At 42.1% G+C, this 21,619-nt stretch overlaps 1 protein-coding gene across 1 annotated transcript in view; it reads left to right on the top strand.

The window, feature by feature from the left end:
- Positions 1-21,619, top strand: part of kdn (citrate synthase) — a 35,671-nt gene that overhangs the window by 8,677 nt on the left and 5,375 nt on the right. Inside the window, exons 2-4 of the mRNA XM_019043072.2 lie at positions 511-669; positions 16,936-17,133; positions 21,144-21,332. Of these exons, the coding sequence (XP_018898617.1) occupies positions 511-669; positions 16,936-17,133; positions 21,144-21,332 (546 nt within the window). The remainder of the gene's footprint in view (positions 1-510; positions 670-16,935; positions 17,134-21,143; positions 21,333-21,619) is intronic.

Here is a 21,619-nt window from a genome sequence, read left to right as displayed (position 1 = left end):
GAAAAAAATAAGATATGAGCTTGGGATTGCGATCAACTGTAGAACAGGAGCATAAGAGCATAGATCACTTCTTGTTTTGAAAATCTTCAAAATTTTGAAAATCATGGAAAAAACTTTGATAGGATTAAATGAAAAGGGCCATCAGGTTGTGAAAACATGAGACATCCCGCGCTACAGCTTTGACGGGTTCTTCTTTTATCATTGGACGCGAAAAATGCCGAAAAATTTCACAAATTTATCCCTAGAGAGCTTTTAAAAGCTGGACAACGCCTAATTGCAAATTAGATAGGAGCTTATAATACAAGTTCATCAGTCAACACCCGCATCGATGTCCCCAAACTGAACCGTCACTTTTTCAGTATCCGAACCGGGCTATTGGGGTATGGTATCTGACAATCCTTTTCGCGTACCAAGCACGTCTTTTTTCTTCGATGTCTGTTCACGGAAGTGTTGAGCTCAAACTTTTCATGTGACTAAGCTAACTAACGGTTTGTTTGTTTTCTGTTTCAGATTCTACCGCTAGCAAACCTAGCTGTACGCAACTTAACAGATGCTTCCACTGATCTCAAACATGTTCTCGCTCAAAAGATTCCCAAAGAGCAAGAGAGAATCAAAGCATTTAGGAAAGAACATGGCAACACTAAAGTGGGAGAAGTTACTGTTGATATGGTAAGTGTATCTCACTTGTTTTAATGACCCCCTCCCCCCTCCTCTCCTCCTCTTTTCCAGTGTTTGACTATGTTTTTGTAAGTCTCCAAGTAAGGTTTTTAGGAAAAAGCATCCTGAAAACTAACTTGGTTCACTCAGTGACCTGGCAGTAGATCCGTCTAGACTGTTTTGCCTCGATTGTAGCAACCAACTGGTCAGTTTAAATCCAATGAGTGGGCTCCATTTTGCAACAAGGAACCCCAGTTTCCTCACGGAAAGGGAAAAAAAAGATCCAAGGGTTGTTCAATGATATGGACCTTTCCAATAAATTGTGGTAGTACCCCAATAAATTAGGTTACTAACCCAAATGTTGCGGCACTACCACTATTAATCGGAAATGTCCATATCATCCAACAAATTGGAGTAGCACCACAATTTTAGGGGATAACTCCTTTTCCGGGTAGCTCATCCATAGAATTACCTGTTTTCTTAGAGATGGAACTAGCGACTCACGAGGTGTTTCTAAAATGAGCCGAAAGTAATGATTTCGTTTATTGCAAAATGTAGTTTAATCGCCTTAATTTATTTGTATGTGTACCTCACAGAACTCAAACATAGTTAACCACCTATTTAATAGATACGTTCTTTATGGATGAATAGGCGCTAAGAATTAACGCCCATTTCGAATTATGTCTCTCAAAAGTTACTAATCCAGTCCTTTAAGAGGATCAAGATTTTCATAGGAACTCGGTAATTTTCCAATACTCCTCCACTTTTTTTCACTCAGTGAAATCATGATCATTACGAATTCATTAGGCGATACATTGCAAAAATAGAATAGAAATTGGAATTCAGTCAAATGAGAAACGAGCCCAAGAGCATTCTTATCAGCTATCGCGCTGATTATATAATCCGGGAGCGTTAAGCGAAAATCACTATCTCACGAATTATTCCTCCCGTTGTTCGCTGGTGTTCGTTGAAAATGGTTTTTGCCATAATGCCGCTTGCTGAATTGAATAGTTCGTCTCGCAATGTGTGGAGCTCTACCTACTGAAAATAAAAAAGTAACAAAGAAAAAATCCAGACAACGGAAAAGCTTATTTCAGTTGAAAATTGTTAGTGAATGGACAATTCTATCGGCGCATGTAATTCAGTTCCCAAAAAGAGCCGTGTTAGCTAAAAATCTGGAACCCTGAATCCATCAGTAGTGGTGTGCAAACTTTCAGAAGCCTTGAAGTTGAGCTTTGTAAAATAAACGAAATTCGCGGCTATCCTCATGCCTATTTACCAAAATTAAAGCCAAATCTGCTCATCGCGTCTTTCTGTTGAGTTGAAATTTTGACGATCTTGACAGGCGCGACTGTTCCATTCGAAAGTAGCCGAATCGGGGAAAAATAGTGGCAGAATAGTATTGGATGGATGAGATCTTAGATAATGTGATAGTTGCTTCCATGAGCTATTTTTCTCGAGAGCACTTTCATGATTAGCGTTGTGAGCAGTGTCGCGGCGTGAATGATCGATTATTATCGACGTATCCCCATTTGAAGCTGTGGTAAAGAATCGATTGTTTAAGTGCTTGCGAACACCCTGCTTATAGATCCTTTTCCATAGGTTTAAACGGCAGATTAGTCGATATATCGCAAAGCACGCCACGCCACTGGTTGTGTGAAGCGAGACAAGAATCGCTCTTTTTCGAGAGCCATCCAGGGCACCTTGAAGAGAGTTCGAAAGCTACTTCACGGCACAAATTACGAGCTTCTAATAGCTATCAGTGTACCTCTTGTAAACTCGGAAATTTCCTTCAAAAACGGAGAAGAGAGAGTCTTTTTTTCGGACTCATAATGAATGCCAGGTTCCTCATAGTCCAATTCCCAGTCGTTGATAAACTATCACTTTTTTTAGTACCTATTGATTTCTATCTAACAATGGGTGTCATCCCTTTTTTTCCGCGAGAACGTGCCGCGGCGTGGTTAATCACTATAAACGCAACAATATCGGCATATAGGACTTGTTTTTGCCTATGTTTCGAGAATGAAGGCGACCTAAGTGTCCGTCGCAGAGTGAGGTTTGCCTTCCTTTGAAAAGGGTAGGCAAAAACGGATTCCTCGATGTCTTAATGGTAGCATCCGCAGGAATTGACCTGCTCGCAGTTTCGAAATTTCATGAAGCCTAATGGCGGAAAGAAAGTTCAAGCTGACTTTTGATGCTTTAAACGTGGAATTTGGAAGCGAATTTTTCACAGAGTATACATTAAGTAAGACTAGTTTTACTTGAAAACATCAATATCTCAATTTTTTCAAAAACCGCACGTATGCGCCTTCTCCTCCAAGCCCCTCGTGTAATCTTACTGAAATTTAGAGGTTTCAACCTTTTATATTAAAATTTCAAAACATAAATCTCTTGGTAGGTCCAGTTTTATTTTCTCTCTATGTAATGATATATAATGTCTATGCCCGCGTATAGCCAAAAGAATAAAATGTGTATATAATTAATGATTTTTCGGACGTTTGCGAAAATGGTCCACAGTCATAGGGAAATTAATGTGATGACCTTGGTCCCTTGGACGAACAGGGGGTGGGGGGGGGGGGGGGGGTGTTTCGAGGAAGCGAGCCAGGGGTCAGTTACTCTGCAGTTGGATTGCTGGCAGATGGGAGTCGAGCCGGTCTCTAATCCCGAATTAGAAATAGGTCATTAAGAACAAGCTCCAAAGCCGTCCAACCACGGATCACTCACATTTTTTAACACCTCACAGTTTTTTAAATCAATTGAACACCTAGCGCTTTGAGTTCCGCAGTCAGTAAGACTTGTAGAAAAAGCGAGGAAGATTTAAATAAAATGACGAATAATTGATGAAAATTCTTAAATAACTCTTGGGCAGTTAAGCGCGTGTCACAGAATCGGGGCTTGGCAATAGAATCGAAAAGATCTGCGAAAAATTAGACTAATTGGATTGTATTTTGCAGTAAGGAATCCCTACTTCTGGCTTATTCACGAAATCAACTATCTGCTCGAAGAAACTATCGGCACATAAGTTGTTCCTGAAAATAGCCAAAAGTAGTGGCTCCTTGATGCACAATCAAGTCATTTAGTACGGACATTCGGAATATCGACGTTCGATGGTTTCATTGTAAACAAAACGAATATAATCTTAAGTCTCAGTTCTTTGTTTAGTATTTATGGTGTTAGCTCATTCCGACTTGGCTATTAATCAGTCATAAATCATCAATTATTTAGCTGAGATAATCAGACAAGCACGAAACATTTCGATCGTGATAAGCACTTGCATTCGATGAAGCGGCGCGCGTACCAAAACTTCCTCTTCTTGATGGCTAATTAGAATTGGCAATTTATTGGGGTTTTTAATTGTGACATTTCTCCTTAAATCAAGTCACTTTTTTCTATTTAATTCCAAATTCTGGGTAGAGCGCATCGTGTTATTTTTTTTACAATTTTTTCATAGTTATGTAGCATACCTAACTCGATTAATGACTTAATAATACGAGAAATTTTGATCGTAAGAGACGCTCTGAGTCACTACGTCAACGTGATAGGAAATTTCTCTCAAAGACCCATCCTTTTTCTTGTATTTCAGGAAAGTTTTACCATCGGACCCCCTCCCCTAAATAATTTTCGACTACGTCGCAAACAACTTAGACGTATCCAGGCGTGAATTAATGGCGTGGCGTGCTTTGCTATATATCGATTGATCTGACATTTAAACCCATGGAAACAAATCGATAAACAGGGTGTTCGGAACGAGCAACTTATAATCGATTCTTTGCCACAGCTCCAAATGGGGAAAATCGAAAATCGATCATCTACGCCTCGCCACTGGCGCGAATACGACGAGGTTATTCGTGTCTGTTTGCATTGGAAGCATCGAACAACGATGCACATCGACTGACGTTTAGCCATTAAATCAGTCTATGCATCCATAGAAAAGTGATATTATATCGAATGACGTAGCCTTTATCAGTAAATCAGTCCCCCATAGTTAGCCACCAAAAAAAAAAATCAAGCCACGTTCATAGTCGAATCAGAGGCGGTACTTCGAACTTCCAGTACCTGCAGCGAGACGTCAGAGTTGCAATTACTAGGAAGTGCATACATGAATTTGTCCTATTTATCGCGCTTATCGGTCGGTGTAGTTTTCAATGTCAGGAGCTTGGAGCTTGCTTTTGTCACTTGCTTCAGAGCGCCATGCCATGTACGACCTTTCACGCTTCGGGTCATCCCGTGTTACAACGTGATGTTTACAAAGAATAAACCATTTTACCGCGTCGTGGTCCTTTAGAACCATGTCATCCATCCAGCGACGAAGCGCGAATGATCTATTATTGATATTTCCCCATTTGACGCTATGGTGAAGAATCGATTATTAAGGTGTTTGCTACGAACACCCTATTTAACGATCCTTTTCCATGGGTTTAAAAATGGCAGATCAATCGATACATCGCAAAGCACGCCACGCTCCTGCATCCATCACCCATCTCGTAAATTGTTCAATGGGCTAATCAGTCCTAACAAGACTAATACTTATGGGAAAACGCTAAAATTACAATGCGACATAAGTCAGGAGTTGAGATAATCAGAGTTTGCAATCCAGCAGCTTTGGATGAAAGTCCTCCCAAACAGGGCCGGATTTAGGGGGTGGCTACATGGGCCGCGGCCCATGGCGGCAAATTTTGCAATTTTTTTTTTAAATGTAGCTATAAAGAAAAATCAGATTCGGAAAAAAAAAATTACAAACGAGAATAGGTGACAAAATCACTCATTTCCTGAGAGTATATATCTAATTTTGTCGTCTCTCTGTGACAGCACCTTTAATTAGTCGAGTTAAGACTAACAATAAGAGAGAAACCGAACACGAAATTTGGCCTGGAACGGCGCGGCGCGGCGCAGAGAGCAATGATGATGAGAACCTGAGATGAAAAGGAGAAACTCCGGCGCGGCGCGGCGGTCGGCATGTAACACATATTAGCGCCTACAAGACTGCATGAATACTTCACGCATTGCGTCAAAGACAGTACGGAGTGCGGTCGCTGCGGTCAACAGCGGGCGGCGTAAAACGCATAGCACCTACAAGACCGCATGAATACTTCACGCATTACGTCAAACATAGTGCGTGCAGCTGCGGTCGACGTGAAACGCATAGCTCATACAAGATCGTATGAATACTTCACGCGTTGCGCCGAACACAGTACGGTCAGCGCAGCGCGGCGGCGGAAGTTAAAATTAATAAACCACATTTTCTTTCATAATATTTTCGTTCATTTCATATAAATGGAAGGCCTTGTCTATACAGAGATAGGTTTACGGAACTTAACTTTCGCGCCAAGTTCCGTGAACTTTTGCTAGTAGTGTTGACAGGGCTTTCGCAAAAAATGTGTCCAACACGAGTAAACGCGTCTTATGCACCCCTCCTCCTCTGGCACGTCCACTTGATGGCTTTTATTGATGTTTCAAAACGAATGAGAAGGGGGCGGCAAAATACAGGCGGCCCATGGGCGGCAAGTTAAGTAAATCCGGCCCTGCTCCCAAAGAAGCTGTGCTGTGATGTGGTGGAAATTGGCGAAAGTCTTTACCTCACTGGAACTGATTTTTACTTTGAGTAGATGTCCGAAGATGGCAACGGAACTTACAACTAAACATTAAAAATCCCTGACTTTTCCACAGGAAAATAAATCCTAAACTAATTTTGGTAATCTTCTCTGGCCCCAAAAAATCGTGAAAAAAAGTATCGTCATCAAAGGAAAGCTGGTAACATCAGAGGGTTGATATTGCGTTCTTTCTCAGTGCAACAGCTACACTACCGTGCTAAGGAAGAACGCCGTAAGAACATTTGAGAGTTGCCAAATCTCCTTCGATAAAATGCTTATTTCTAAGGAAAGTTATGAATATTTTTCTTTGAAATTTTCAGTGGCTTCGTGTGAAATTGCAAACAAAATAATCTGAAAAATTGGGAGAAAAATATTCATAAGTTTATCGGGAAATTCGAGTTTCATTAAAGGAAATTTGGCAACGCTTGAAGGTTCATACGGCGTTTTTCCTTAGTACGACAGTACAGCGGACGCCTCTGTCTTCATTTAATCACGATCAGTGGCAAAGCATGAATGATTGATTATCGATATTTCTTTATTCGAAACTGAGGTAAAGAATCGATTATTGAGGTGTTCGTTGCAAACACCCTGTTTACCGATCCTTTCCTATAGGCTTAAATGGCGGATCAATTGATGTATCGTAAAGCATGCCACGCTTTGATCACAATGCACGATATCAACCGAGAAAATCACTCACAGAACCATTAAATATTGCATGCCCTGTGTGACTCTTGGGAAAACGTCGTCAGAAAGCGGTGATCGCCCATCGTTACCTGGATATTTTCCACGACTTTTCAGAAGGTTCCGTCGAGTATCAAAGATGACTTTTCAACGTTGATCTGGAATAAATTCCTTATCAAATTTAGCAAATATCAAACTAGCAGAATAAAGTCTAGTAAGTTTATCATTGAAAATTATATCAGTACCTCAGAGCCAAAAGGTACCCAACTCCATTTCAGTCGTTTCGAGGTATCAGGGGCAAACCACGGGCCAGGGGCCCCATTGATTCCAATCTAAATCGCAATTTTTGAAACTCCGTATCTCATAACCGGTGTAAGATAGAGCTATCAAATTTTCTACTCACACGGAACCCTTAACGGAGGTTTCAACAACGCCACTAACTCGATTTTTCCAAAAATGTGAGTTGGGTATACCTTTTAGCTCTGATGTACTGATATCATTTTTTTGCTGTTTCCATCCTAATGTGGGCTACGTCTTTTTGATGTTTAAGTTCATTCGTTATCCTGGACGTCTATTCCTGGTGAAAATAGGTTCCACCCACGTAAAGACCCTCGTCTATTTCTATCATGTTGAAGCTTTTCTGGCGTCTATTTGATGTTTTTAAGGTCATTCGGTATCCTGGACATCTATTCATGTTGAAAATCGGTTCCACCAGCGGTAAAGACATTCGTCTATTTCTATGTCATGTCGATTGTCGAAGCTTTTCCAGGAAGAAGTTCATTCCAAGCTACAAACTTGCTAACTCCTATTGTCTTAACTTTTTTTATGTCACATTGTATTCTCGCGCTACCCGAAGTCGGCCGTCGATTTGTTTCCCCCTGCGAATAAATCGGAAGCACAAAAGCTGAATCGTATGCTTTCTTTTTTCTGAGACTTGGCGTTTGCTTCTACAAAATGTTCAACCATAATTTTGAGAAATTATCTTTTGCTTTCTGGATATTAAGTTTACTTTTGTCCGTCGAATCAATCACTACGAGTATCCCGTTTAAGCACTATTCTGTGCGAAGTGGCGACGCGTGGCATCGCAGCAATTTTCCAGTTTCCCGCTCATCCTTCGCCTCAATTTAGGTCATTGACATGATGCTCTATTTACATGAGGCAGTAGCGTTCCCGTCTGACGTAGCTGCAGACCGCATTGATTTTTCAGAGGCGTTATTTTAATCGAAAAGCCCTTACGGAGCAAAATTCGTCTACGTCGGACCCGGAAACCCCCCTCCCCTCTCCCATCAATTGCGCCTACCTGTTTTTTAATTGTGAAAGTCAGACTCACATTACTGCCTTGCTAAGGAAGAACTCCTGAGTTGCCAAATTTCCTTTGGTTAAATGTTTATTTTCGGAGAAAGCCATGGTTATTTTTCCGTGACATTTTCAGGAAATTTAAGTGAAATTGCGAACAAAATTCTTTGATCAATTGGAGGAATAACGTTCGTAAATTTTACCGAAAATTCGTGATTCATTAAAGGTTATTTGGCAACGCTTAAAGGCTCATACGGCGTTTTTCCTTAGCACGGCAGATTACTCAACGATTTTGGAGGGAGGGAAGAGACAGAAAAATTAACATCAACCGCTCTCCCAGGTTCCTTGACGAATTTCCAGTTATCTAATGCCAGTTACATACTCCGACCCTGAAAATTCTATCAAAACTGGCGGATTCCTCTCCGCAGTGGCGATTTTGCAAGGTTGCTTTTCCCTTAAAATCCATTTAATAAATTGGTTTTGGACGAGGTAAGCTGCCTCACCAAGAATCGATTGTGTTATACATACATTTAAATTAACGGAAGAAAACATTGTCGTCAATTTTCAAGGTTCGTCCGCGAGAAGTTTCATCTTGCACTTTTGAACGTGTGTGGGGGAGTCCTACGAAGAGTGGCACGCGCTACTCGGGGGGGGGGGGGGGGGGGACTGCGTAAATCCAAAAACGGAATCTGCCCCTGAAATCGAGAGTAATGAATGAGAGTCAATTACCGGGAAACGGAAATAATATGCAGACGCGAAAAAAAGCGTGCCCTGGTGGCCCCCCCCCCCCCCCTCCCGTTGCGGACTCCCGATTGTCCCGTGCCCGTGATGGCTCCACGCTGTGTGTCGTTACTCGGTAGTTAAAGCACTTAGCATCGCATTGACGCCGCACGCCGCCAATCAAGCATCTCAATGACGAACGGCCACGTCTGTTGCCGCGTCGTCAACCGGTGAAATTACGAAAGCGCCGCTGCACGAAATTGCGCTTTTGAGGTGGTGGAAGCAGGGAGTCGTTCGCTTAAATAATTTCCCTTGGAACCGAAGCAAAAGAGAAAAGAAGAACTGTGATTAATTTAAAAAAAAAAAAAAATAAAAATAATAATAAAAATTATAAGCGCGACCTATTTGGACCGAGTTCGTCAGAAAGGAACCAACCCACATTGAGTTGAAACTGAGAAAAAGAGGTTTGAAGTTTTATTCTTGCATAAGGCTCAATATAGAAAATAAATTTTAACCCCTCTTTTCACAAACTACTTTCTCTTTTTCGACTTTCAGTTTTTGGCAGGAGGAAATATACGGCTGGTGGAACTCAAAATCATTCTAAACTCAATTTTTTCGAAAATGTGGGTTGGTTCCCTTTTCGATGAACTCGGTCCATTTAGTCCTCAACGTGCTCTATACTCGAAGTATTTCTGACCGAGTTCAGCAAGAAAGAAGGAAAGTACACTGGCACGATTGTACAAGTACTCATCAACTTATCTGTAAAAGGAAATCAGTAACAAATACGTCATTTCTGAAACAACCCGAAAAAGTTTGTCCCTTTTCGCTGAATTCTGGCCGTATTTATTTCCGTTTTGTGGGTGGATACGGATGGAAAATTAGCCTGACTTTCGCCCTTGAAATTCCGTGTCAAATTTCACGTGATATTTCAATATGTAACTTCAACAAATTCAAAAATTTCCTAAAAAATAGCCTGGAATTTCATTCTCTTGAAATTTCATGGGAAAACTTAATGGTATATCGCCGTGAATTTTCAAATTCTGATTTTCATGAAATTTTCCATTTTAGATGATGCGTTGCTACGTTGTGTTGGTCTACCGGTTGCATGCGCCAATGGCGTGCAGTGGCGTGGCGTGCTTTGCGATATATCGATTGATCTGCCGTTTAAACCTATGGAACAGGATCGATAGATTGGGTGTTCGTAGCGAACACCTTAATAATCGATTCTTTACCGCAGCTTCTAACGGGGAAACATCGATAATCGATCGTTCACGTCCTCGCCACTGATGGTGTGACAACGTCGTATGTGCACTCGGTCAGTACCATAGCGTGTCATCACGCATTCACTGTCGGAGGAGCAGCACGCAAGGCGCTGTGATGTCGTAACTTTGAAATCGTCAGCAAGTCGAAGCGAACTTCCTTGTTTTTCAAAATGAAAATTCGCACCGTTTTGTCGCTCTAGTTGATCGTTTTTTGTCACGAGTGGAGTAGACACTCTAGACAGGATCTAGCGGCCCGGCCCCCCCTCCCTTCCTTCAGAAAATATAAGAGATTTTGCCAAATAAGTGCGTGGCATTTCTTTCATCGGTCAAATTGTATTTCAATAAATTGTTATCGATAGTTTTTAAGGACAGTTAAAATTGCTCCCTAGAGGTCCTTTTCTTCATCGTTTTCTAAAAACTAGGCCTTGCATCGTCAAAAGACTTTTTTTTAACCACGGTGCTCTTTTCGGAAGCCGAATCATTTGCACCGAAAATTCATCATTTTTTCTTAACTAAGTGGAAATTGGTAAAATTAGTCCGTCTCGATTTAGCCTCACAATTAATCTAGCTAGAAACTTTGGGTTCTGGATTGTTATTTTTTCTGGAATAGGGAACTTTTCGAAACAGGGGATCTCTGCATGGTTAGAGACGACGGATCGGATTGTCATTTTCAACTCTCGTGTCGGAGATTTTCAATCGATTTTCTTGAATAATTGATCTTTTAACCGAAAAAATCGATTAAATTGTATCATTTTATTAGCTCGATTAATCGTGCAGGTAATTCGATTTTCTCTCTCAAATTCGAAAATTCCGATTTTGGCCATCCGACATCGGCACTTGAGCCGCCTTTTGGACCAAAATTTCAGCAAACTTCCCGGAAATTTCATTTGATTTTTTTTCCATAAATGCACATTTTGAACCTTTTTCCGATCTTTTTAAACCAATTTTTCGGAAAATCGATTGTTTTGTCACGATTTACAGCGTTAAAATCGGACTCTCGTAGAAAATCGAAACGTTATCGGATTCACCGATTTTTTTTTTTTTTTCGAAAAAGTCCACTAACTCGTATCCGCGATGTGCGTAAACGATTGATTGCAAGTTGCCAGCTCAGCAGCAGGCGGTTCCACTCGTTCACTCGGATTCCGCGTGCGATGCAAATCCGCAGGTCGATCGCCGCTCGGCGTTGGCGAATCTGAGTCTGGATGACCTTGATTCCGAATCTAAAGGTCACTTTTTTAAGCCGATTTTTTCCCCCCGGTTCCATCGGCGAGTTATCAGCGCCTCCAGCTGTCTGCCGCGAACGCGCACGGTGACCGCTGTGTCCCCGAGACCCTACTCCGCCCCTGCCATCGCGGGTCATTCGCTGACGGGAATTCTCACGACCTCACGTCGTCGGTCGGTCGGTCGGTCGACGAAAACTGTAACTTCGGCAGAATGTCGACCTCGTCACCTCCAACGAAGGGCTCGGAGACCGTGTGGAGTGTGGACGAGCGAGATGTCCGGCGAGGGTTGAACAACAGACGTGGTGCCCTCAGTCAGGACTCGGGAGAGGTCAAGAAAAACCTCGAAAAGTTAAAGAACTTTTCCCATTCCTGGTAAGCAGTGTTCGAAACTCACAGGCGCCAAAGAAATCGGTCATGGCGCCTAAAAAATGAAAGCTCTGCGCCAACGTGGCCCCTAAAAATTGCCCCTCCCTCCCCCCCCCCCCCAAAAAAAAATCCTAATTTTTCTGTTTCGAAATTTCCTCCAAGTTACAGTTACTACTTCTGTAACTAAAACATCTTGCGTCCAACCTAACTTTTCACTAAATGCGCCGTAATATGTAGGCAAATAGTCAATCTGGCCCTGAAAAATCTTCAATGGCCCTTAAAAATCGAGCTTAATGCGCCACAGGGCTCCTGAAACTCAAAGGTGAGTTTCGGACACTGCTGATAAGTGAACGGACAGTCAATGAATGACGCTGCAGAACCTTGAAATTCGCCCTGCAGGCCGAAAAATTTGATGATTTTCAATTTTATTGACTTTGCTTTCAAATAAGTGTGGTTAGCACTTTCATGAGGAATCATGCATAAAAAACATCAAGGAGTCATTGAACAGTCAAGGAACTTAATATTCCAAAACCTCGACACGTCCTGGAAAGGTCAAGGAATTCCATGTTCAAAACCTCTGGTAAGTATTGGAAAAGTTAAGGAATGGTATGTTCGAAACCCCTGAAAAGTCTCCGAAAAGTCAAGGAATTTTGTAATTTCAGAAAAATGTACTTGTGTCGCTGTCGATTGACTTCTGAGCATCTTACATGATAATTTTATCGACGTCATTTCCGCCATTATCGGTTCTGACTCGTGTGAAAAAAAAAAAAGTAATAATTTTCTTCTGTCTTCTCACACTTTGTAATAAACCAGTTCAGCCATGGTTTAATGAATTCAGTTCTGAAAACTATGGGAGGGGGTAGATATGTTACTTTTTTTTATGAATTTTGATCCATAACCTTCGCGAAACTTGAGACGAAACAACGATTCATTCAAAATGTTTAGGCCGGCGGTCCTTGTAGAGGAAATTTTAGAAAGAAAACTTAATAGAAGAATATTATAAATTCTTTCTGGGACATTCTGTGGAATTTTTGTAGAGGAGCAACACAGCCCTAAGCACAAGGAATCACATTTTGCAGCCGAAGATGTTAACTAGATCAGTGTATCACGACCTTGATACGCGGATTGACTCATTTACTGAGTTTAAAGTTTAAAGTCAAATCGTCCTACCTTAGGAAAGACGAATGCAACTCTCGAACTAAAAATTTCGATTCCGTAATTTTCACGATGCGCTCTCTGTGTGTGATTTGTTAATCATCGCACGAAAACCCTGTTATTGTCGATGAAGTAATCGTCCAGTGTTTAAGCGTAATTTCTCCTCGAGCAAGCGAAACTTCGCCGAGGTAGTTAAAGAAATCTATCGGATTGGGATGTTAATAGGTTTAGCGGAATATGTATTTTGTACATTGGGATGCGCGTCCCAAAAAGTTTTCCTGAATCATGCAACGACTTTGCTGCATTTGTCGTTCTTATACTGAAGTCAGTAAGTGTAGGGACGGAGCCCACATTTCAGGAGGAAAAGAACACGGCATTGAAAAATTGTGTCCTAGAATGTCAAAAATATTTTTCCGAAAAGAAGAAAAACCCAAACGTTATAAAAAGCCTTGCAAATTATGCCCGGTATGCCTCGGGCCTTGGGCTCCATAGATGTCCGTGTTGCATGTTGCATCCGCACGGGAGTGAAGGCGTTTTTCGCTATTTTCGCTCTCCAGGCAGTAACCAACCGCTTCAACCGCGGCACGGCACACAGTGCAACTATCCCTTCTACACGTACGATCGTTTCTTTATGCGTTTCGTTCACTTTTCGATTCGGAAAACACGACTGGAAATTAACGATGAATACATTTTAATAACACCTTGAGAGAGCAGGCGCTATCGGGCCAATGCAAGCTTGCACTGATAGAGTGAAGATGATTGAAAACTAGGGCGACCCAGTTTCAATCAGGCTACTCGAACGGCTAAAGTATGTATTGTTATCAAACATCGAAGTCAAAGGACCCATGAAGATTAGCGGAACAGGATTTTTATTTGAAAATTGCCTGATAATTTATTTTAAAAATTTCCTAAATTGAAACTAGTTTGCTTTATGTGACTGTTCTTGAAAAAGTGGACGTCTAGGTGCACCGAGGTTTTTCCAGGACAGTTTTTAGACAGGAAATTCCAGGACACAAAATTTTAAGGAAATAGCCCCTATTTGATTCAATTTTAAGCAGTTTTAGCATAAAATTTGAGCATTATTTGAAAGTTCAAAAATTGACGAATAATACCTCCTTTAGAGTGATTTTATTTTAGTGGATAGATTATTTATTTCTACGGCACTGAGTAACCGTCGGTTTAGTAAACTTTGGTTGTATTCTTAGTTCTATCTTGAAACATTTCCGTAAATTATTAGGAGCACTTTTTTTCTCACTTTCCCCCTTCCTTGCCCCCTTTTCTTCTTCCTTTCCCCTTCTCCCCCCCTTTTTGCCCGATGGGGGGGGGGGGGGCATGCCACCATGCCCCCTGGATCCGCCAGTCCGCCACCAACTGGGGGTATTGCATAACCCTCAGACACCCCCGCGGATAAGGGGACCAGGCCCTTCGCAGCTGAGTAACTTAGCTACGCGCTTTTGCTCGGTCCATGAACAGCCACATTGACCGATCCATTGTGAGAATCGTTCAATCGAAACAATCGATATCGATGGTAAAGTTGGTCAATTTTTTAGTGAGGGAAATTAGCCGATTATGAGCGGCCGAAACATGATCCGATTGACCTGGACGTTTATCACCGTGACACCATCCGATTCGCTGACGAGACGTGTCAGTGCGCTCATACCCATGCACATAACCGCCGTGCCTAGTGTAAACACCGTATGAGCATTCGAGTGTTGCCAAATTTACTCTCAGTAAATATTTATTCTTGAAGGAAGTTATAAATATTATTCCTTGAAATTTCCAGACTTTCTAGATCCAATTATGAACAACATCCTTTAGAAAATTGGAAGAAAAATACTCACAAATTTTCCTGAAAATTCGTGATTTGTCGAAGGAAATTTGGCAACGTCGGATGGCGTATACGTCGTTTTTCCTTTGTGTGGCTCATGAGCCTCGGTCAAGCGTTTCAGATCTCAGATCCGAGTGTGTTCAACTCTGAAACAAAAGGCACAACGATCCATCGCATCTGTTAATAATAGCCCGTTAGGTTAGGTTAGGTCCTCTTCGCCGCGGTAGCCAGCGCAGCATTGGAATGGAACCGCTGTTCAGAGCGGATTCCAATTTTGGATTTACAGCGGATCCGATCGAATATGCCCGCAATACCCGGCCGGTGACGTAACGAGCAGCTTTTTTAGTGACAAGGTCACGGGTGTGTCCTCCCTCCTCCCCCCACCCCCCACCCCCCAGTTCGACTGCCAGCCTTCCCCAATTATCACTCCACTATCGCGGCTGCCGGCACTTGACTTTTTACGAATGAGATGTCGCATTTTATCCTATCTCGACGCGACCACTTGCGGCCCCCCCCCCCCCCCCCAACCCTTTCTTGCGTTCTGCGACTTTTCCTCAATCCTATTCTTCGGTGTGAACACTATCTACATATTGTTCGGGCATTAATGTCTCTCCTCTTCAAGTTGATGTATTGTCCTCCAGCGGTTTTAAAACCGAACAATTGAAAGTTGTTTTTTAAAGCTTTCCTTATCACTAATGCAAGCCCAAAAATGAACATCAAGGAAGTAGCTCCAAAGAAAAAGTACGTAGCAGGAAGTTGGACTTCTGAATCAACTCGCGCAAAAAACGTTTTGGTTATGATAGTTTTCACTTTTATAAAGTTGTTGACTACCGCTATTTTCACCGAAAAATCGATCCAAGTCGAATTTTCAAGATGAGAGATTTGTCATGCACGCACGTAGCGAAATCCCTCGCATTTCTTGGGAGGGGCCAAGTGGATTTCCGGGGGACGAGTCCCCCTATTTTCGCCCGAGTAGCTCATAATCTACATATGTTGCTATTTTATGCCCTCGATAGTTTCTGAAGAGAGAACCTTCGAAACAGAAATGGAAAATAACGGAGTAAGGGCGTAACGGACAATGAGTACCCGACGATGTGGGCGGTGGCACTATTTCGAACTGTGTGGGTTTTTCTCGCGGAAGGAATCATCGCGAGAGTTTCCCTCGAACTCGGAGTTGATTTTAGAGAAAGCCCGTGTTCTGCCGTGCTAAGGAAGAACGCCGTATGAACATTCGAGAGTTGCCAAATTTCCCTGGATAAAACATGTATTTTTGACGACATTTGTGCGCATTTTTCTTTGAAATTTTCAGATAACTTGGATTAAATTGCGTACAAAATCGTCTGAAACTTTTGGAAAGAAATATTCACAATTTCCTCAGTAATATAAGTTTTTATCGAAGGAAACTTGGCAACCTCTGAAGGCTCATACGGCGTTCTTCCTTAGCATGGCAGTGTTGGCCACTCATCGTGTTACTTACTCGCAAAGAACTTCCAGAGTTTGTTACACCTTGAAATGAGGGGCTTGGAAGACAAGGTGCATGAGTGCAGTTTTTGAAAAAATTGAATTCTGATTAGTGAATTCCTTAAGTGAATCCGAATCCTTATTCCGATTCGTGAATCCTTAAGTGAATTCCGATCCTTAAGTGAATTCCGGTTCACTTAAGCGGCCCAGAAATCTTTGAATTTTACGGCATGTGTTCTTTTTCTTTCTTTTCGAACGCTCGGCCCTCACATTTTTCTCTGTGTAGATCTCCGAAATGCTGAGCGTAGCTTCGTCTTTCATTTATCTTTTTACGCAGGTAGCGGAAGATGATAGCACAGGAAGAGACGTTCACATTTTAGAGCATTTTTTAATTTCTTAAATTTTTCTCACCAACCATTACAAGCCCTTGAAAACTGGGGTATCTCCAACGGAAAGTTGTAGGTAGGCCCTTGGAGGAGGTCGTTGGATTTTGACTTGGTAAAGAAATGATGAACCTCGTTCCTTCGTGCAAATTATTTCACCGAAAATCTTCGCTGAGTGGCGAATTTCAATTTAGTGCAATTCTTATTCTTTTAGGGTTCTTTTTTTTCCCTCCCTAAAGTGAGAAAATTTTGAACCTTTTACCTGACTTGTAACCCTGTCTAATTAATTGTTTAACTTGAAACGTGTTACAGATCTATGGAGGTATGCGAGGAATCAAGGGTCTGGTGTGCGAGACCTCCGTCCTGGACGCCGATGAAGGAATCCGGTTCCGCGGTTACTCCATCCCGGAGTGCCAGAAAATCCTGCCCAAAGCTGCCGGAGGCGCTGAGCCCTTGCCCGAAGGTCTTTTCTGGCTCCTCGTCACCGGTGAAGTTCCCACCGATGCTCAGGTGAGATCCCCACACGATGAGGCTAATTTTCGCCATGGAATGAACTGATGAAGCATATTGGTTCAAAAGAGTGCATTTAGGGTTGCCACTGTCAGGGAAAACCAGGAAAAGTCAGGGAATTTAAAAAGTCGGAAAACCTGGAATTGTCAGGGAAAAATTGTCAAGTCACCTTTATTTGCCCTCCAGACTAGGTTTGACGTGTTAAACAATAGATTTCGAGTGGAAACGATTTGAAATCATGTCTCTTTAGCCACGTAGCAGATCTTCAATTGTCAGGGAATTTACTAAAATGTGTCAGGAAATCAGGGAAATGTCAGGGCATTTCATTCTCGAAATTCTGTGGCAAACCTGTACATAGTCACTTTTTCTAACTTTTAGGCCTTGTCTCCACGAACGTTTCATGGGATTTGTCCCAAGTTCGAATCGCAGGAATTAAACTTCTTGACTTTTTCCTCGTCAAAAAAAAAAAAAACAACAACATTTCTTCTTCCCCTCTCTGAGTCGCTCTAAGGAATTCACACGGACTCTGCTTGATAATGTGACAAGTACTGATTAACTCAATATTTTTCCCTACTTCATGAGATTTTTCCGCGGGACAAATCCCGTGAAACGTCCCGCAGAGACAAGGCCTCTGAGAACCGAAAAAACTGTAATTTTTTTCGGCACGATAAATTTGTTTTCCCTGAAGTTTAAATTATAGCCTAGGAACAGTTTGATTGGACCTGCATCCTGCAAGTATCAAAAGTCAATATCATTACGCGGATAACGAAACGCCTTCAAAGTCGTCTGAAGCAACCGGAGTCACTTCTGAATCGTTCGAGTATTAGCAGAGGTGGAATTGGCGAGATGTGGGCACTTGACATGACTGCTCTGAGTTTTTTGGGGGGGCCAGCTCAACGCATAGAGGTTTTTGTGAGCGTGGAGTTGATATTTTTCAAAATTAGTGGCAGTCCCCTTCGCGATTCTCACAAAATCGTCCACATCCTCATCAGGGTTAAATGCAAATCCTGCTAGCTAGCTATTGAAACTACCTTCGTTAGTTGGATACGATGGATCTCAGGTAAAATCTAGACGTTATGTAAGACATTTCGCATAAGCGGCCTGCGGGAACTCTTCTCATAATTTAGTCTATCCGCGTGAAGTACTTGGAAGTTGGGATTTTCAGCTCACCCTCTCGATTTCATCGAACAGAGCCGAGAGGGAAAACGCCTTTCGAAGATTCGGACGGTGCCAAGTTTCCAGTGACAAAATACACTTTTTCGTGTAGTTTCCTCTGCATTGACGCTAGGAAAGCACCGCTCTCATGAAGACATCTGAGAGGGAATCAATTACCCTTTTTCCCCCGTAAATTTAAAATCAATCAAGAATAAATCGCAGAATAAATTCCGTGAAATTATCCTTCCTTGGTCGCACGGAGGGTGTTTTCTAGCCTACCTCGCGAATTGAAGGAGAAGTAAACCCCACCACCTAACACTGATAAAATCTAATTTATGAAGCTTCACTGAGAATTTTCAGAGAAAATGTTGACAACTTTCTTGGAAAATACCAGCGATTCGGACCCCGAACCCCTTTTTTGGGCTGAACCTTGACCCTATTTGACTTGTGTCGAGAACCTGAACCCGGACCGAGGTCCAGAAGGGTTTTTTTTCCAAACCTCCAATAAGTTATGTACACGGAGAAAAAAACCTCGCGCGTGGGACCCGAAGTTTAGGTCGTATGGATCTCTGAAGTTTTCAGATTGAGCATCTGAACACTTAAGGTCTAGCAGTCGAGGTTCGGATCACACATCTGAAACTTCAGTTCTTACATCTGAAGTACTTCAGATGTGAGAACCGAAGTTTTTCGGATATGAGAACCGAAGTTTTTCGGATATGAGAATCGAAGTTTTTCGGATGTGAAAACCGAAGTACTTCAGATGTAAGAACTGAAGTTTCAGATGTGTGATCCAAACCTCAGCAGCTGGACCTTAAGTGTTCGGATGCTCTATCCGAAAACTTCAGAGATCCATATGACCTAAACTTCGGGTCCCACGCACGAAGTTTTTTTTCTGTGTAGGTATTTTCAAAATACTTAACTTAGCGGAGGAAATCTGACAGCATTTAAATGCTCATACGACGTTTTGCGTCGCTTGACTGTAACGGAATCCGAACAAGGCAACGGAAGCCGTTCACTGGGGTAGTGTAGTCGGTCAGTACCTAGCTGTCGTGTCGGCAGACGTAACGACCCAGCTGTTTGGTTTGGCTGTCTCACTGTGCCCCACAATGTACCCTCTACATTGTAGAGAATAATCTGCTGGCGGCCGATGGTGCGCCCGGCGCCGCGCCGTGCCGGAATCTCCGGCGCCCGCCGCCGTTGTTGGCCCCGGTGAAAAGTCGCCGAGACTGACCTTGGCAAGGTCACTCGCAGCTTTACCGCCAGCCTCCTCGACGACTGCCAACGCCGACTACTCCTCAATCAAAGCCTCACAAGCGCGTGTTACTCCAGAGAGTAGTTTCGCCCAAATTTTCGAAATGGAATTTTCTTCAAGTTTCGACCTCTCCCCACTCATATGCCGCAATCATTCGCTGAATGTGGCTTGAATGCGGAAGTCATCGGCCCGATGCCTGAATTTTGCGCGTGACGCGCAAAATTCAGCAACGATCCTCAGCAACCATCGGACCAATTTTGAATTTGTTTTAACTATTCGAGTAGATTTAATACACATCTGGATGAAAATAACTCGAATTTGCTAAATTTCAGCCGTTGGGCGATGACTGTTGACTTCCACATTCAGCTGCTAAATTCAGCGTGTGATTGCGGCAATAGATGGAAGCCGTGGCGTGGCGTTCCTTGCGATATATCGATTGATCTGCCGTTTAAATCTATGGAATAGAATCGATAAACAGGGTTTCGCAACGACCACCTTAATCGATTCTTCACCGCAGCCTCAAATGGGGAAATATCGATAATCGATCATTCACGCCTCGCCTCCGGAAGGAAAATGTTACTCGTTGTTCAGGCGGAAATATTCTCGGGGGAAACACTTTGAGTAACAAAAAAAAATACCCGACCTCCAGTTTCAATGTTAAGGAGTAGCCTCGCAGCTCCTCTCCCTCTCATGAGCACCCCTGTCAGGTTCTACAACCTCCAGGCAGTATAAACTCAAAATTTGAACGTCTTTGGAGAAAAGAACCTTGGTAGACTTTAACTCAAAATTAAGAGTTTGATACCAGAGTGTAGAGAAGAGTTTATCAACATATTTGGCTGTATATTCCCTTGAAAATGCCCAATGAATACTCAAGTGATTACAGGTATTAACAGTTTTCTTGAACCTCTCTGTGAATTTCCTTCAGTCTCTCAAAGATTCGCACAGAAAATGTCAAGATATATTTTGGAATTTATTTTAAAAGAAAATAAAACATTATCGGATAGTTTGAATTATTTCTATAGAAATCCAGGTTTCTCGACCTTAGCCATGGATGTAGAGTTCTCTATCTACCGTTACCCCTACAACAATGGAAACTCTCCCTTCTAAGGATTCAAAGTTTGCTGCAGGTAGCATCCCTTCATTTCACATACTTTTTGTCAGTCGAACTTTTCAGTGGACAGCCACCAAGTCCTCGATGCATTAGCTTGTCGATCTTTGTGCTGTCTGTTTCACAAGAACCAACGAAAAGATTTCAAGAATTGGATCCCAGAAAACAGAAGTTTTTTACCTATCGTCCAGAGGCTTATAGAAAGACCCTTGCCTGTCTCTTGGGTACAGTGGAGGAACAATATCTCAACCCCCTTCCCTTCCATCTGTGCCCCTAGGAGGATTGCATTGATACTCTGTTGTTTTGCTAGAATTTCACCAACAAAGGAAACCTAGGAAGTGAAGATCGACATTCTGAATCCTTCAGATTTAAATTCATGACATATTTATTTTTACCAAGTTGTCCCAGGAAAACAAAATCGCTAAAAAATCACTTCATTAAATTTTGGCTGTAATATTCTTACGAATAAATGTTTGATTTTCTTATGATCTACAGGTTGCAGCTCTGTCCAAGGAATGGGCAAAACGAGCTGAATTACCAGCACATGTTGCATCATTGTTAAACAACTTCCCATCAACGCTGCACCCCATGTCACAGTTCAGTTGCGCTGTGACGGCTCTCAACACAGAATCTAAATTCTTGAAGGCTTACACAGCAGGCGTCCACAAAGCAAAATACTGGGAGGTAAGCTCTTTTCACGACTCTTAATCTATGCATGAGACCTTTAAGACTACAAATAATCTAGACTTATATATCAACCTAAAACGTTTCAACCAAGTATTTTCATGATCGCTATGAAATCATATGCAAGGTAATCTGACTATTTTATCAATATATTTATAACAAGATATTAATTTAGAGAGGGAATAAGCAACAAAATTAAAATAAATTTTGGAGTTGAAAAGACGGATCAATCATCATAATCACTCAGTTTTGCCAAAGCATCGTCTTGTAAAAGTATTTCACTTATT

The sequence above is a fragment of the Bemisia tabaci genome, chromosome 4, assembly GCF_918797505.1.
Source record: "Bemisia tabaci chromosome 4, PGI_BMITA_v3".
Lineage (NCBI taxonomy): Eukaryota > Metazoa > Arthropoda > Insecta > Hemiptera > Aleyrodidae > Bemisia > Bemisia tabaci.
Note: the sequence above shows the minus strand (reverse complement) of the source record. Positions and strands in the feature narration are given on the sequence as shown.